This window comes from Phoca vitulina, unplaced genomic scaffold (assembly GCF_004348235.1).
Source record: "Phoca vitulina isolate PV1807 unplaced genomic scaffold, GSC_HSeal_1.0 scaffold27, whole genome shotgun sequence".
Classification (NCBI taxonomy): Eukaryota; Metazoa; Chordata; class Mammalia; order Carnivora; family Phocidae; genus Phoca; species Phoca vitulina.
In genome coordinates, this window is record NW_022589730.1 from 14,096,932 (window position 1) to 14,111,603 (window position 14,672).

General features: G+C 35.0%; 1 protein-coding gene across 4 annotated transcripts in view; it reads left to right on the top strand.

Moving 5' to 3' along the window:
• The window catches only part of PIGN (phosphatidylinositol glycan anchor biosynthesis class N), a 107,598-nt gene that overhangs the window by 35,701 nt on the left and 57,225 nt on the right, over positions 1 to 14,672 (top strand). For all 4 annotated transcript variants that reach the window (XM_032422699.1, XM_032422701.1, XM_032422700.1 and 1 more), the window contains 5 exons: positions 724 to 783; positions 2,346 to 2,438; positions 3,136 to 3,191; positions 11,143 to 11,221; positions 12,153 to 12,332. In XM_032422699.1, coding sequence (XP_032278590.1) covers positions 724 to 783; positions 2,346 to 2,438; positions 3,136 to 3,191; positions 11,143 to 11,221; positions 12,153 to 12,332 — 468 coding nt within the window. The remainder of the gene's footprint in view (positions 1 to 723; positions 784 to 2,345; positions 2,439 to 3,135; positions 3,192 to 11,142; positions 11,222 to 12,152; positions 12,333 to 14,672) is intronic.

Genomic DNA, 14,672 nt, shown 5'->3' on the forward strand with positions numbered 1-14,672 from the left:
ATGATAAGGAAATAAGTAAATAAATGATAAGGAAACCAAAGCATTGGGGGAGGTTAAGTAACCTGCCCAAGGTCTGAGAGATTGCAGGCAAGGATTTGGAACTGGGTATTCCGACATCTAAGCACTTTACTGCCTGAAAAATTATAAGGACTAATATAAAAACAGTCAGATGTCGAAAAACAGAGGATGTTAGCTCTCCAAGGGAGAGTGGTCAATGGGATGGTGAAGGGTCAAAAAGGAACTTGGAGCGGGCTGAGGAGTGGTGGGGAGCTGGGGAAATGGAAGTGGGGGCAAAAACAACTTTTCAGGAAACTAGGGGGGTTATATCTTTCCTGGACTTCACTGGCTGGCCAAACCTTCTGGTATATACTTCTTTAGTTAATGAATACATTTCTCCAGTTAGAGCCCTCTATTGCTATTTACTTTCTATCTAGTTAAGGCATCCTTTTCATAATACTGAAAAACTATTATATAAAGTAGTCAAGTTCTTAGCCACCAGGGTAGGTAACCTTTTTGGGGCTCTTTCAAATTTATTTTTTTATACATTAATGCAGCTGTAACAAATGATATTTTTAGAGTCGATATCTATTGTATATTAAATGTTTCAAGGTAATGGAATATAATGAACATCATGATTATAGTCCAAAATATAGTTGCATTAAATTATTTAATATTCTTATTGATGTCTGTAGACTTATTAGAATTGAACTTTTCTGCTTGTAGGCTGATGTTGCACCATTGATGGCTTCTCTTATTGGAGTTCCCTTTCCCCTTAATTCAGTGGTAAGGAGTAAAATTTTCTTATCACCTCTCAGGAAAAAAAAAAAGTTAGTGTACAGTAAAATTTACTTTTTTATGTCTTTCTGAATAATCTTCGGTTACATTTAAAACTGTATTTTCCTCTCTAAGTATACAATAATGTCTCATAACTGTGTGTATTATAACCTACAACATGGAGCACTAGTCTAACAGCTTTTCTTTAAAATTTTTTATTTTTTAAAATGTGTACAGATTTATCTTTGTATTTCAGTTATAAGTGGTAAAAATATATAAATAATTTTTATTGCAAGCAGCAGAAACTTAATCCATTTAAAAGGAATTTATTAAAAAGATATTGCTGGGTTGTTGAATCAAAGGGGTGCTCAAAATGAACAGGAACTAAGAGAGCACCAGAGACTTGGAAGAAAGAACCAAACAGTTGTGCCCAGGGCACCTACACTAGGGGAGAAGAGTATTATACCTGTTGTACTTTTTATTCCTTGACTCTCAAGAGTCAAATTCCAGTGCTTACCATTTGAGTGGGCTAGCCTAGGTTAATTGTCTACCCTTCAGTAAAGGAAGGTGGGGCTCCATTAGAAACCTACTATATTATATCCAGTGGGGGAGATTTCTTTTTTTTTCTGCCAAGATTTTATTTAAATTCAAGTTAGTTAACATATGGTGTAGTATTACTTTCAGGAGTAGAATTTAGTGATGAGTCATCACTTACATATACCATCCAGTGCTCATCGAGAGTGCCCTCCTTAGTGCCCATCACCCATTTAACCCAGCCCCCGCCCATCCGGCAACCCTCAGTTTGTTCTCTATAGTTCTCTATAGTCAAGAGTCTCTTACGGTTTGCCTCTCTCTCTGTTTTTATCTTACTTTATTTTTCCCTTCCCTTCCCCTATGTTCATCTGTTTTGTTTCTTAAATTCCATAGTGGGGTAGATTTCTAAACATAGAATGGTAATGCTGTTAAGAATGGGAGGGAACTGGATGCTGAAAAGCCAAAATATATATTTTCCAACCAGCCATTCTTACTAGCTCTTCAAATCAAATTTCTAAGAAATTATGTCATCTAACTCAGAACTCTGAGAAAATGACCCTTATAGTCATAAGTATGTGTGTATGTGTATAACTAAGACAAAAGTTTCACAGAACAGTCTTTACTCTTATTGTGCCCAGTATACTCTCAATTTTCTTATTATGCCTTTTTTTTTTCTTTTTAGGTATACTGGTTGGGACCCACCATAGTGATTTTTTATGTGTGCAAAGCATTTCGTTCACTGCCTAGCACACAGTAGTCTTTCAATAGATTCTAGGTTTTATTGAACCTATTTCATCTCTTTTGCTTTATTTACTTTATTGTATCTACTTTGTAGAAAAAATAATAGAACGTTTTTCAGTTACAATTTTTAAAAAGATATTTTGCTTAATTATTTCAGTAATTTGTTCATCTAAATATCTCTAGTGCTTCCTTTGTAAGTATGTTTTGTTTTATAAGAACAGCCTGAGCTATTAATACTAATAATAGTATGCTAATAATATTAATACTAATATTAAACCAGTGTTTATTATTTACAGGGTATCCTTCCTATAGATTATCTTAACAACACTGATCTCTTCAAAGCAGAGAGCATGTTTACAAATGCAATGCAGATTCTTGAACAATTCAAGGTAAAATATGATACACACAAAAATGGATACTACTACAACTTTAAAATCAAATATAAGTGAAAATATTTGATTTTGTGTTTTAAGAAATTATTTTCTGTAGTTTATTATCTTTAAATTTTGTATATTTGACTAGTGTCATAAAGTTTAACATTTTTGAAGTGCACGTTCCATGAATCAGTTGGAGGTGTAGAATTACCTTTGAGAAGTGTCTCTAATTTTAAGACTACCACATATGCTTATAAAGACTACACACCAACTCTTTATTGATTGGAATTTGCCCCCACAGAAGTAGTATTAGAGATTGCAACATTTCTTGGTTTTTCATGTACATTACCATATGTTTAAACTAAGCTAAAGAGGTGACCATTTAACTGAAACTTTGTTATTCTTAATACTATTAATGCAGCTTGACTTATTTTGTTTTCTAAGAGTAAAAGAAGTATTGTTTAATTACATTACAGTATGTTATTTTGCAAGCTTGATGTGATTAATTCTCAGCTTATTGTGATAGTATGATAATCTGAAATTTCTGTTTAAATATTTATGGAATAATATAGTAACATAAAATTCCATTTAGTTTGAAAGTAATAAACTATCCCCAAAGAGACATTTTAATGTATGTTTGTATTTCAAAATGAAACTGATTTTTTTTTTTCTCACTTATAATATAGTAAAATATTTTCCTGTCTCGTTCCAGGTGAAAATGACTCAGAAAAAAGAAGCTACTTTACCGTTTTTTTTTACACCATTTAAGTAAGTCTCATGTTTTTATTAACTTGTAGGAAGGAATTTTTTAATGAGTTTGAGGACTGGCAGGGTAGATTACTTAGAAACTTTGTCTTTTTTGTTTATAGTAATGTAAACTCCAAAACAAAAGCCTCTTCTATTGTTTTTGTAAATAATGGGCCAGTTGCCAGATGCTTTTGAATGGTTGATAAAGGGGATAAAGGGGCACAGAGAGATGTGGGAGACATTAAGGAGACCATTGAACAGGGCCTGCCTGGGAAGGTGTAGGGACTCTTGGCTTGGTTGATCGGGAGGTGGTGGTACCATTATGGCTCGTAGAAAGAAAGAAGAGATAGTTTGAGGGTCAAGGATGAATGTTTCTGAGTTTAGCTTACATCTGAAGGTACCAATTAATTAGTTAGAATTAGTTGGAAGTTAGCTAGAAATAAAATTAGTGTAACAAGTTAGGGACTTGGATCTCAATATAGAGATGGGAGTTGGCTGTGTAGATTTGGAGGCATCAGCATAAGATAAGATGGTGGTGTTAACTGTTGGACGTGTAGGAGGCTCTAGGAGAACTTAGAAAGTGACAAGAAAAGGCCCATGATACAATTCTGGGAGACCTTGACAACTATTGGGTGGGTAAGGAGGAGAGCAGACTTTGGTGGGCAGCAGGATTTTGCTTTCCTAGATCTGTTTTCCTTGAATCAGGAGAGGGGAGATATGAGTCACAGCCCTGGCTCCGCACTTCTGCTGTGGGCTGGTTTATTCAGCCCCCTTTATTCCTCCTCCTCAAGGGTCATTTTCAACTAGCAAGGATTCACATTTAATTAGGAAGGATTTTGGTCTTGACCAAAATACATAGAAACTCTTTGAAATACGGGTGTTAGGGATGCATTTGAATGACTTCATTGGAATTATTTTCGACAGCTTCTGTAGCGCTAGTGAGGTACCCATAAACTTAGAAAGGCTTACATATTGCATTAGCCTCTAAATAATGTGGTTCCATCCCTGACTTTGTGTGTGTGTATTTGTGTGAATAGAAGATCAAAAACCAAGAAAAATTAGGGTTTTGCAACTTATGATCATATGAAATTAATTACCCTAAATATTATATGATATACATTAAAGGTAGAATTACGTTTGAAGGGTGTCCCTAATTGTAAGATTATCCCATGTGCTTATAAAGCCAAGTCTTCACTGATTGGAACTTGCCCCACATTATCTCGTATACATAACCGATGCATCTGTTCATAGTGTAGCGGTACAGTCAGAGCATAATAAAATAAATAAATGAATAAGAAATATATTATCAATTCCTGGTATGAAGCAAATACACAGGACATTGAAAGCGAGACTGTGGGTTACTTTAGACCAGCCACTCTAAAAGGACTGGTCAGGGAAGAGGTACTCTTCTGCAAAGGGCTCAGGTGCACACTGCCTTCCTTCTTCCACTTACCTGCTGGCTGACCATGAACTTACTGTGCTTCGATGCTCAACATCTGCCTGCAGAGCCACTGCCAGCCTCATGTCATCTGGGGGCCCTGCAGCATGCTTGACTCCTCCCCAGTGGCTCACCCACTCCGGAGCAAAGCTACCAGCCCTGCCTGCAGACTTGTCTGGCTGAAAAATCACCATTTGTCAAAAGCCTGCAATATGACCAAAAAGTGCCTAAGGTTAAATGAAGAATTGACTCCTGAGGAAATAATTTAAGGAACAGAAAAGAACCTAAAAATGTTAAAATTCTCAGAAATATCTGAGAAGCTATGGTATCCATAAAACAAAAAGCACACACTTTACAAAATGAGAAAGAGTACAAGATGCATATTTTAAAAAAGAGAAATGCAACTATAAATTTATAGAATAATACATTGTACAAGAATAGTTCAACTGGGAGACAAACCCTCCAAATTAGAATAGCCACATGAAATGAATTTTAATATATGCATTGAATAAGAAGCTGGAGGAAACACAATGGCACACATGGATGGTGTACATTTCTTCATCCCCTGAAACAAGGGCAAGTGGAAACTTCAGGGAAAAGAAAACATTTCCAACCGTACAAGAAAGCATGCTTCAAACATGAAGCAACCTAATATAATATGTAAGGTGATTTCGAACAGCTGCTGGGAGTATGAGAAAGAGAATTCATTTAACAGTGGCACATAGATCAAAGCTTCAATGAAACAGACAAGAATCTAATCATAGCATAAAACTTAGCTAGTAAGTGAACAGTATTTAAATAATCATAATAAAGTAAATACTGGTTTTCAGCTTTTAGAGTCAAACCTCAGACAAAGCAAGGAAGACTTAATTGTGATTACAGACTAGAATGTAAATGTTCCCCATCTTGACAGTGTACAAGGTTACAGGTTGGAAGGCAGAGAAGGAAAGAAATATAAGTGGAATAGTAGTGGTGCTATTGTCCTCATAAAATAGAATGTGGAAATTCTGGATATAGTTGAGAAAGTAAGACAGAGGTGTAGGTATTACCTTATTAAAGTGACCAACGTAGGGGCACCTGGCTTGCTTAGTTGGTAGAGCATGTGACTCTTGTTCTAGGGGTCGTGAATTCGAGCCCCACGTTGGAGGTAGAGCTTACTTAAAGTGACCAGGGGCACCTGGGTGGCTCAGTCAGTTAAGTGTCTGCCTTTGCTCAGGTCCTGGTCTCCGGGTCCTGGGATTGAGCCCCACATTGGGCTCCCTGCTCAGCCAATGTAGCCAACAGAAGAGGTAAAAATAATAATATAACCGTATTGAGTGGGGAGGAGACAGCAGAAACAGGCAGAGTCAGTGAGGAGTCCACAGAAAATGCCTCAGGTCATCCAGTCAAGAAATAGTAGTAAAAGCATATTATTAAGAAACATGGAGGTAACTACCAGAATAACTGAAAATAGGTGTAAAAGTTTTTGTCTCTGGGTTGGAGAACTGAGAGATGAGATGGGTGGGGCAGGGGTTTGTTGGCTGTCATTATGCCCTCTGTACTGTTTCTGATTTTTTAAAATTATGTGCATATAGTACTTTGATAAAGCACATATTTTTAAAAAGAACAAAAATATATAGGTATTTTAATCACTGGCACAAATGATCAAATGAGATCATAAAAATAATGGGCATCAATAAAGAAATGTATTCTTCCATATAAATATTAGAATTAGTGTCTTGAGTTATTTGAAAAATTCTTTGGTTATTATACTATATTTAGGAAGTAATTTGGTGAGGATTGACAGTATTACTATCCAACATTTACTTATTTATATTCTCCGTTACGTCCTTAAGTAAACTTTTATAGTTTTCCCTATAATATACATTTTTCATTATTTTATTCCTGGATATTTTATTTCTGTTATGATTAGTATCTTTTTTTTTATTACATATGTTCAGTATACCAGGAAAAAACAGTTATTGCCATTTACCATCTGAGTACAAGGGACTCTCTATTTTTCTCTAATCCAATGAATTTCCTCAGGTTTACACCATCCGTTTTCTTCCATTCACCTTTATATATACACTTAATGTTAGCATTATCCACTTAGAAACTATATCAAGTAAATGTTGGCATATAAACATCATAATAGATGAAAGAATACTTGTCACAGATCCTTTTTGCAAAACAGTTAAAGTTCTTGTTACAAACAATTGTTCAGTGAAGCCATTCCCTCTTGAATAAGTAACATATTTCCTTTTTCTTCTTAGAAATATATGATTCACTCATCAGTTCTTAAGTTTGAGAAAATTTATCTAGGATATTGACATCTGAAGTCATAGTCTTGAGATTTTACTTAACATGATCAATTTCACCAGCATCACTAGATTTTAGTCTAATGATATCTCTCCACCATTCTTCCATTGTCTTATTTAGTCTTGTCTAGCATGAATAATTTATGAATAATGTAATAATTCCTGGGGTGATGAAATAGCAAATGTTTCAAGATGTGAGAAAAATTAATTGCTAAGATCCTTTAACATATCTTTACACTTGTAAAAGAGTCCAGTGGATCCATATGGTAATTGCATATCCTATATTATCCTGTTCTTTAAAAATTAAGTAGATTTTATCTTTTATATCTTAAAGACCTCTAAGAAAGAATAAAAGTCATGAAATATCTGACAAGTAGAACTTAACGAAACCTTGTGCTATGCCAAGGGGTGACCAGCAGGTGGCGCTACATGACTAGGAGAAGCATAAAAGTTTTGCCTTTGTAAAGTACCTTAAAAAGGAGGCGATACACTTTGTATTTGAAAACTGTGTACTATAGAAGACAAAGTAAGGTCAGAATAACTTTAAAGGAAAAAAAATTACATGAAATGACAACAAGAAAGGTCTCTTAAGGAGTATTTCAGAAGAAAATGAAAGTGGGAAGGAAATACTGTACCTTGCCAGTAGAAGCAAAAGTAGCTATTCTCTTTTACTTAAAAGTCACTATATAAACTCAGGGCAGTTAAATTTTAACAAAATATTTTAATATATTTTCTATCAAAATGGCAAAAGCTACTTTGGTTCTTTTTAATATATTTGTTTCTTTTAGCTGATATGGATTAAAGTTCCTCCCTTAGACCAAATTTAAATACTGATTTCAATGTGAATCTTTCTACCACTTCACCCATCTGACTTACTAATTATTTACTAGAAATGCAGTTTTCTCCTTCAAAATTGAAATTCTTGTTTTAAAAAGAAAGTAACTTTTGGGGCACCTGGGTGGCTCAGTTGTTAAGCGTCTGCCTCGGGCTCAGGTCATGATCCTAGGGTCCTGGGATCGAGCCTCGCATCAGGCTCCCTGCTCTGCGGTAAACCTGCTTCTCACTCTTCCATTCCCCCTGCTTATGTTCCCTCTCTCGCAGTGTCTCTCTCTGTCAAATAAATAAATAAAATCGTAAAAAAAATAAAATTAAAATTAAAAATGTAACTTTTATATATCACATACATACATAGAAAATGTTTGTTTACTCAGTTATGACTAAAAAGATGAAAATAAGATTCTGTATCAATGGTCAGTGTAAAGGAACACAGATTATTCTAGAAATAACTTATCCCTTCTCTGTCTTTATTTTCTTGAAATATTTTTCCTTTAATGTAAATAGATGTTCTAAAAAGGAATAGGCTAAATATCACTAGCTATCTCTAAAATATCGTGTATAAGTGCAAGCAAAATATTTTTGTAATAAAAATTTGAGAAGATATGGAAGATAAAATACTTCAAAATGCAGCATTTTAAGATTTTCTCCTCCAAACACTAGTCATCCTGAATAATTGATGATAAAATTCTTAATAATCCTAAAGCATGGTTTACTTTCTTCTACAGTGTTCAAATAACTGAAAAAAGATGGAATAGTAGCAATCACAGCAAAGAAATATGCACAATTAATACTCATCCTCTTTTTCTTTTTACTGAAGCATAACATGCTAGTAATAGATTCTTTTAAAATTTGATGTTTTCAATATAAAAAAATTTAGTCAATAAAGAAAAATTTTTTCATACAAATTACTATGTAGAAACATGCTGTCACCATTATCATCAAATATTACTTCCGCCAAATTCTCCCTCCCTCTCCGGGATTCTGTTTACATGTATAAATATTAGGGCTGTTCACAACGACTTGTATATTGTTTGGGGGTTTTTTAATAGTCTTTTCGGTATTTTTCATTCTTTCTGCTCTTCAAAGTTCAGGCAGGACATTTTCTACTGACCTATCCTAATACACCAACTCTCTCTCCTACTTTGTCCAGTTGGCTGTCGCTGAGTTCTGAGTCTCAGTTATTACATTTTTTTTCAGTTGTAGAATTTCCATTTCAATTCATTTTTAAAATAGATTCCAGTTCTTTGGTATAGTTTTCGATCTTTCTTTTTATTATTGAATATATTAACCACAATTATTTTAAAGCATACGTGGTAACACCACCAATAACCACCTCATTTGTGAGTGTGCTTCTGCTGTCTTTTTTCATTTGGTCCTGTTGTTGAGTCTGGTGGTTTTTGGATGAATGTTTATCATTGTATGTTAAAAGTTTTGGAAGGTCTGGATTATCTCATTGACCAGAGAGGTTTCATCTTATCTTCTGACAGGCACAGAGTGGTAGCTGACTCAACGCTGTGTAGCATATGTCGTCTTCTCTTACCTCTGGTTTGTGTCTGCTCTTGGAGTGTAGCCTCCCAGGGATCTCAGTGGAAAGTGTGTGTTACCCAGAGCCCTTCCATGGTGGCTGTTCTCTTCTATATCTTGAGACTGCCAAAACGTTTGTCCTCCTTTTGAGGGGCTTTCTTCGAAGCTTCTTGTCCTCTTGTCCTACACAGCTGAAGAATTCTCTGGGTGTCCGCCTCATTCCCCTTCTCACCAGGACGTGTCCTTTGCTTCTTTACCTGAGCTCTCCACATAGACTAGAAAAGGAGTTCTCGCTTATAAAAGTTCCATAAGGGGCGCCTGGGTGGCTCAGTCGTTAAGCGTCTGCCTTCGGCTCAGGTCATGATCCCAGGGTCCTGGGATCGTGCCCCGCATCGGGCTCCCTGCTCCGCGGGAAGCCTGCTTCTCCCTCTCCCACTCCCCCTGCTTGTGTTCCCTCTCTCGCTGTCTCTCACTCTGTCAAATAAATAAATAAAATCTTTAAAAAAAAAAAAAAAAAAAGTTCCATAAGACTTCACCTCAGAGACTGTATTAAATTAGTGTAAGTAATTCCACATAGCTTTTCATTCCTGTCTTTTTTTAAAATCCAGAATGAAAATTGTATATCATTCTATTTGTCTCCTCTTTTGGGTCCTCAAGTCCTGGCTGCGTTGGCAGCCACAAATTTTATTTTTTTTATCTCTGCAGCCTTATGGGATTGCCAGAGGCTCTATTGGATTCTCTACCTCCTGGCACCAGCTGTATGCCCAAGTTCTCAGCCTTTTGCCAACATTAAGAATGGCAGATGCTCTTAAGGGTTACAGTTTGTAGAATGCTGGACTACTTCTCTGGTTTGCTTCTCTCTAGGATCTTAACTCTTCAATTCTTGATGGTCTCAGCGGCTCTCCAGCACCTTCAAAGTGATTTTTAATTTTATTTTGTCAGGCTTTCTAGTTGTTCCTGATGGGAGCGTTGATATATCCAAGCTTTTCCATCATAGCCAGAAACTGTGGTTAAACTTTAATGTTTTAATTATTTTCTTAAAAACAAAAAACAAAAAACCTCATTAGGAAAATATGAATGAAACAGTAATGTATATACACAATAAAAATTATACAAGCAATAATAAAATGTTACCTCTCCTGAGTTCTAGTCTTACAGTCTTTTTCCCTGGAGGCAAAGTTGCAGTTTCTCATACAACTTTCATATATATCCCTCTTCAAACATGCTGAAAAGATTGGAGAATATGGCAAAAATCTTTGTACTCACAACCAGGTTTAAGAAATGTAATGTGGTAAAAATAAGGACAAGGAAATGACAGAAAGAGAAATGAAAGGTAAGGGAACCAGAAAAGGTACATGGTGTAGTATAAGAAAGGCAAAGAGGTTCAAATTATTCACTGACTTTGATTGTTGGTTTTGATTGCCTGGAGTTTTTGACAATTCTCAGGCCTGTCTAGCTCAGGGGAACAAAGAGCCATAATGGATTTGCCTTGTCTGTTGTGTGCAGATGAGCACAAGACTGCTGAGTGGTGAAACTCACACCACTAATTTGCTGTTCCATTAATTACATTGATTTAGTCAGAATTTCTTTGTTAACTAGAGTATTCCATTTCTTCAAAATGATGGATCATATGACTCTGATAAGTGGAGTTTGGAGTTGAAACTCTGAGTCAAGAAAACCAAATTTAACTAAAGCTATTTTGGGGGAGAGTTCAGATAATGAGCAGTAATACAATTAGCTTTAGGTTTCTCTCTTGTTTAGTTTTATTTCTTTATTTTCTCAACTTTCACCATCCTTTTATTTTTCAATTAAGAAAAAAGAAAGAAAATATCATTGAAATGAGGAAACATTTTAAACCTAACCTTTTCTTTTGTAGGTTGCTTTCTGAATCTAAACAGCTAAACATTTTAAGAAAAGCAAGATCATATATAAAACAGAGAAAGTATGATGAAGCAGTAAGTATGCAGGCGTTATCTACATAAATAACTGGTTGTCATTTTGGGTGTGGGGAGGGCAAAGATACACAATGGAGAGCAAAGTGGGCAGGCCAGGGAGCTCTCCTAAACCATTAAAGAAGGATTGAATTTTCTAAGTAGCTGCTTTAGCCATGGACATGCTTCTGTTATGTCAGATATTATCAGGGGTAAACTTTTTTAGGTTAGCATTGGAAATGAACAATTGCCATTTTCTATAATGAGAAAGTATATTCCAATTTTCTGTAACCCTATAACCCATAACATTTTAGGACATGGCATATTTGTATATTTGACATTATCTACACACTATCAGAAGTCTAATGATTCATACTGAAGCTTCAGATCTCAGCAACTACCCCACTAGGTTTTCCATTAATTTTCTTTTTGTTAAATGGTCATAATTTTAAAGAAGGAGAGAATTCTATTTTCAGTTTCTCAAATTGCCTAAGCAAAATACCATGCATTTCTAATGCTTGTTTTTGTTATGGTTTTAAAACAGTGAGCTATTGTTTTTCTGTTTTAATGATGCTTTATAACTGACATGGTTAATCTGCTATGAGAAAATAAAAAATGATACAGATGTGGATATCTCTGCTATTTGGGATCAATATTAGAGAGACTTCAGTTCTTTCTTTTGTATGTCATCTGTAGGTATTTCCACAGAGTGAATCATTTTAAATCACTACACATATCGTAGTTTACATTTAAAATGCCCTTCCTTATCAAGATTCAAAATTCATTCTATTCAGGAATTTTTCTTGTACTTTGCAAGAAGATCCTTGAATAATTAAAATCTGTTCTTGATCCATCATTTGCAGTTTGCACTCTAATTTTAACAATTTTCCTGCCTTTAAAACTTAGGTTTTCTGATTCTTCCCATGTGGCAAGTTACATTTTCCTTTCTCCATAGGTCTTCCTTTGCAAGGAGCTGATTCATCTTGCATTGAAAGGCTTGTCCTATTATCACACTTACGACAGATTCTTCTTGGGTATCAATGTTGTTCTCGGTTTTGTGGGATGGACATCTTACGCTTCTTTGTTGATCATCAAGTCTCATTCCATTACTAGAGGTGTCAGCAAAGAAGTTAAGGTATGTTCAGAAAAGATAATGAAGATTCAGATAATGGTGTAAAATCACTAGGACCGGGGAAGGAAATTGAATCAAATCAGCTGTAATGAGTTCATACAATGTGCAAGTCGTACTAAGCTAACTCTTACCTTTCATTTGCTTTTGTCGTATTGAGTCTTTTTTTCTCAGTTATCTTTATTTCTCTGGTTGGGGAAAGGGTATATTAATAATAATGGCCCCGTAACTTAAGAGGGCTATAAAGATAACTTACAATTTAAATCCTTCTATGGCATTAACTGGTGATTTTCTATTCCCTTTAATAATTATTTAGCATGTTATAAGCATCCCATATCTTTCTATTACAGGAGGTCAGAAAACTACTTCAAAGCAATATATTTAACTTTATCTGATATTAAAAGTTTAGGAGCTAGAAAGCGATAAAATCCTTACTCAAAATGTCCCTTTTAAAATAATGTATGTGCTTTTCTGGAACTATTCTTATCTTCTTTCAACTTTCTGAAATTCTTAATGCAAATTCTCAGAGCTTTTTGTTTATCCTCATTTTAAGAATTAGTCCCTAGTTTACTGTACTTTCAATGAAAAGAAAAAAACCCAAAAAGCTTTAATAGTACTTCATATTAACTGAGTAAATATGAAAGTACATATATGGTTTTACTACATTAAAACACTTTACTCTTTTAAAATATATTGCTAATTATCATTTATTAGGGAAAATGTGCCATTTCCATTTCCTTTACTTCATTCTAATGATTATTACCGTGTCCAAATCCTCTACAAAGTAATATATCTGGATGATGTATTATTAATACTAATAGTCTGCAAACATTTCTAGTAGTAACTTTTTCCAATTTTATATTTTTCTGTAATGAGGGAAGGAAGAACAGTAGTGTTTATGCCAGTTTTTTATAATGCTTTAGTGCATCTTAAATAATTTCCCTCAAGAAATTTTCATTATTTGTATGTAAAATTGACAAGGACAGGAATAATTTTTGACATGGTAGCAAAAGAAACAGAACCAACCGTGTTTTAGCAATGGCATTCTGCTGGGTATTTGGAATTTGTCATTTTAAAGTGCTAACAATGCTGGAAGTAGGCATTATAATTTTGTTTTACAAAAGAGGAAATCAAAGCTGTTTAAATATTTTGCAAAAGGCCACTGAGCTAGGATGTGGAAGAATTGAGATTTGAATCCAGAACAGTCTTGGGCCAAACACTGCCTTTTCATGTTTATCTTGATATTCAGGTTGTTGAGAAAAGTTATGAAGTCTTTAGATCGATGAATCCACACAATTTCATGGCTGATAGTTCTCCTGTATTCATTCATCTGATAATGCAGTGAATGTTTAATTGAGTGTACAGTATAATGCTAGCTACTGCCTAGGCTGTCCAAAAAAATAGAAAATCCAGATTCTGCCCTCAAGGAGACTGGAAGTAAGGAAAGTAGGTAAGAGATGTACACACATAATGACCTTATCAGATGTAGGTCACTATACTACACGACATTGCAAAAGACAGCTTTAACATTGAACAACTTTAATATACATTGTGATACAAAGACTGTCCTATTTTAAATAGAGGGGAACTTACTTCAGCAAGGGTGATGATAACAGGAAAAGTAAGTCTTGGTGGAAATTTAACAACAATAGGGAGAAGATGAGAATTGAAGCAAATTGAATGATATAAACAGAGGCAGAGTTGGGAAAATGTATGAGTATGCTGGGATAATGAGTAGTATTTATTGAGCCCCACTATGCCAGGACTATCCTGGGTGCTTTACATGTGTTATTCAATTAAGCTTAACACTACTCTAACTTTGGTAGTTGAGATTCTCATAAATAGAGATGGGGGAATTTAGGCTCAGAGAGACATGTTTTCTTCAAGGACACACTGGTATGAAATAACTAATATTTTCTGATGCTTAAATTCAGGCTCTTTCTACACCATACTGCTTTCAAAATAAATAGTTCAATTTGCGCAGAATGTGGAAGGTTTGTTCAAGGGACTAATAAAAGATTATACCAACAGTGTAGATTAGGCTGAAATAATCAAAGGCCTCAAATGGTGGACTATAGATTTTAAACCATTACTGAAGTGTTGGTGCATTCGTTAGAGTTCAAACAGAGTGAAAGAACGAGTGGGATATATATATTAGGAGATTTTGTTTAAGGAATTGGCTTATGTGATTGTGGGGGCTAGTTGGCAAGTCCTAAATCCAGGGGTCAGGCCCTCAAGAGGATCACACTGGAGCTGGCCGGCGGGAGCTGAAGCCACACTCAGGAGTTGCACTTTCTTCTGCTGGGAAGCCACCATTGTGCTCTTAAAGATTTTCAACGGATTGAA